This window comes from Perca fluviatilis, chromosome 5, assembly GCF_010015445.1.
Source record: "Perca fluviatilis chromosome 5, GENO_Pfluv_1.0, whole genome shotgun sequence".
In the NCBI taxonomy this organism is placed as follows: Eukaryota; Metazoa; Chordata; class Actinopteri; order Perciformes; family Percidae; genus Perca; species Perca fluviatilis.
The window spans coordinates 40844806-40848594 of record NC_053116.1 but is presented as its reverse complement, the minus strand read 5'-3'; the positions used below and the strand labels follow the sequence as shown (position 1 = coordinate 40848594).

The 3789-nt window shown below is 42.1% G+C and overlaps 1 protein-coding gene across 1 annotated transcript in view; it reads left to right on the top strand.

Moving 5' to 3' along the window:
* Positions 1-3387, top strand: part of itpr3 (inositol 1,4,5-trisphosphate receptor, type 3) — a 180267-nt gene extending 176880 nt beyond the window's left edge. Inside the window, 2 exon segments of the mRNA XM_039800493.1 lie at positions 1725-1886; positions 3191-3387. Of these exon segments, the coding sequence (XP_039656427.1) occupies positions 1725-1886; positions 3191-3307 (279 nt within the window). The 3' untranslated portion in view covers positions 3308-3387.
* Positions 3388-3789: the final 402 nt, after the last annotated feature.

The following is a 3789-nucleotide window of genomic DNA, read 5'->3' as shown; positions in this document are numbered from 1 at the left end:
TTGAAGGTGCGCCTTATAATCCGGTGCGCCTTATAGTGCGGAAAATACGGTATATAGTATATAGTATAGTATATTGTATATAGTATAGTATATAGTATATAGTATAGTATATAGTATATAGTATAGTATATTGTATATAGTATAGTATATAGTATATAGTATGTACAGTTATCTTTATTGAAGGGAATTAGCTTCAAATCGCCGTCATGAATGAATGATATTTTTGCAATAATATTCCCCCGTAGTTCGCACCCTGCATCTACTAAACCCAACAAATCCAAAATGTAGAGAGAAACTGGAGTGTAAAACCCAATCTATGATCAGTACAATAACTATTGTCTGTTGTATAAGGGCAGACCTGACACATATAAAGTAATGCAGTTTCTGTTAGTGTTCTGTATGATATTGTGCTATGATTGACTAAATGAATGTGTGTTAGTGTTTTGGAAGAATTATTTGATTTTGAGACATGTTTGCATTGTTTTGGTGGACACAGTGGGCCTGATTTACTAACACTAGCGCAGTTTGCGCTGCGTCTGTTTATGCGAGTTCGGTAATAGCGCACGCTATGCTTCCACAGTTTGCGTAGTATTTATCAACCCTGACACCCATCAGCCAATCAGCGTCTTTCTCCGCCCACTAGACCGTAGATTGCGCTGTAGCAAAGCGGTACTGTTGCTATGATACGGCTGAGTGCAGACTGCCATATTCCCACTGCTGATGCTATGACTGTTTGAAATGATCCTGATGCCGATATATCTGTAATGTAGCGAGGAGTTTAACAACTGCTGGAATGGGATGTGAACGCTGAGTGGGAGATTCAGTTACATCTTTGATTTCTTCCAGTAACTCTAATATTGCATGTCTGCTTGATCTGTAATGTTAAATGATGTTGTGTTCACTGACAAAGTGTGATTCTCGTGTTAAAAATATTTTCAGCCTCGCCTATGTCTTCGTCTTGCTCAAATTACTGTTGCCATTTCACCAGCGGCATAAAGGTCTACGAGGAAACTGGACTGCGGCTGGTTTAGACCTGCTTTAAGAGGCGCAGAATAGAGGCGCGCTCTTACTGACAGTCTTTGTAAATACCACGGAATATATAATTAGGGGCACTTTGCACTTATCCTCCCACCTTTTTGGGTGGAACTCCCACTTTCCCCACGACCCTCCCACGAACGCATATTGAAAGCGCAACTCGTCTCTTCTCGCTCATGTGGCGACAATCTGCCATTTTACCCAAGTGCGCCCTGTTTGTAAATAGCCCGCATCGGTTACGTCCGTTTTTGCGACCAATTAGCGCCTGGAAACAGGCGCAAACGGCTTGATAAATCTAGCCCTGTGTATTGTGTTAGTGAATTGTTGTATTTTGAAAATTAGTGTTAGAGTTTAGTTTTCAATGTGTGATTTTGAGCATGACATTAACTATTTTGCAAATCGTGTGTTGGTGCATTAAGAGTTTAGGAAAGTTGTTAAAAGTATTGAAAAAATTGTCATAGCGATCGTAAAAAAAGCTGTAGTATTGATTCAAAATCCAAGAATTGATCGCTGTCTGTTTCATATGAAACTAGAAGGCTTAAGGAACACATTGGTACCAACTATAGCCCTAGGGGGACACGGACCCCCATTTGAGAAACACTGGGACCTTTAAGGGAGCCCTTGGTACCAACTGTGCCGTGCTATCTTGTTGGGAGGGGGCTAATACTCGGACCCGTCCTGTGTTCCAGAACAACAACCTGGACTGGTTCCCCCGGATGCAGGCCATGTCCCTGGTGGTGACGGACAGCGACGGAGAGCAGAACGAGATGAGGATGTTACAGGACAAGCTGGCCGCCACCATGAAGGTCGTTCTGACCCTGACCACACAGCTGACCGAGCTCAAAGAGCAGGTAACACACACACACACACACACACACACATACATATATACACATAGTACACAGTACACACACACACACACACACACACACACACACACACACACACACACACACACACATTTACATATATACACAGTACACACACACACACACACACACACACACACACACACACACACACACACACATACATACACACATACACACACACAAACACACATTTACACATATTTACATATATACACATAGTACACAGTACACAGACACACACACATACACACACACATACACACACACACATACACACACACACACACACACACACACACACACACACACACACACACACACACACACACACACACACACACACACATACATATATACACATAGTACACAGTACACAGACAGACACACATACATACACACACACACACACACACACACACATATTTACATATATACACATAGTACACAGTACACAGACACACACACATACACACACACATACACACACACACACACACACACACACACACACAACATATTTACATATATACACATAGTACACATACCTAATAACACACACACACATACACACACACACACACACACACACATATTTACATATATACACATAGTAAACAGTACACATACACACACACACACACATACATAACACATACAAATACACACACATACACATACACACACACATACATACACACACATACACACAAACATACACACACACACACACATACACACACACACACACACACACATATTTACATATATACACATAGTACACAGTACACACATACACACACACACACATACACACACACACACACACATACATACACACACATACACACACACACACACACACACACATACACACACACACACACACATACATACACACACACATACATACACACACATATTTAAATATATACACATAGTACACAGTACACAGTACACATACACACACACATATTTACTTATATATACACACAGTACAAACACATATACACACATATACACACACACACACATATACACACATATACACACATACTACACACTCTACATACACACTAACACACACACACACACTACACCTATAGCAGCATAACTAAGAGCTGGTCCAAGGCAAACCTGGACATACTATACTATGACTTTATTTGACATACTATATATACTGTATCCTGTGTTCCTGTACTTCCTGTGTTCCTGTACTTCCTGTGTTCCTGTACTTCCTGTGTTCCTGTACTTCCTGTGTTCCTGTACTTCCTGTGTTCCTGTAGATGACCGAGCAGAGGAAGAGGAGACAGAGGATGGGATTTGTTGACGTCCAATCAGGAGCCAGCCAATCGCTGCCTCCGAGCGCCGCGGGAGGAAACCACCAGATGTACAAAACATAAAGACGCACTGCTGAAGACCAAACACACACACACACACACACACACACACACACACACACACACACACACACACACACACAGGGATGGACCGTGTCCCCCTCTGTGAACCATACAGCTGGACTGATAGACATCCTTTACATGTTAATAAAAAAGAGAAACACTAGGCGACAGCTATGATATGTATCTCACTAAAGTTAGGGATGCACTGAATCCAGATTATTATTTTTTTCGGCTGAATCCTGGAACCCCTGGTTGAGATGGTGCTGACTCCTCCTCCCATCCTCAGTCCATGAACCCAGTAAACACATGAATGAAGTAAACAGGGACTGGCCTTCCTTTGCCGTACCTGAAGTTGCTGCATTCTGGCTGCTGTCTGGAGATTCCTTCGTGCACAACTCGTATTCTTTCAGATGTTTTGATACGTAGATGTTGTAACAGCGGCCATGTTGTGTATAGTTTAGGGTCCTTGCCACCACCAGACC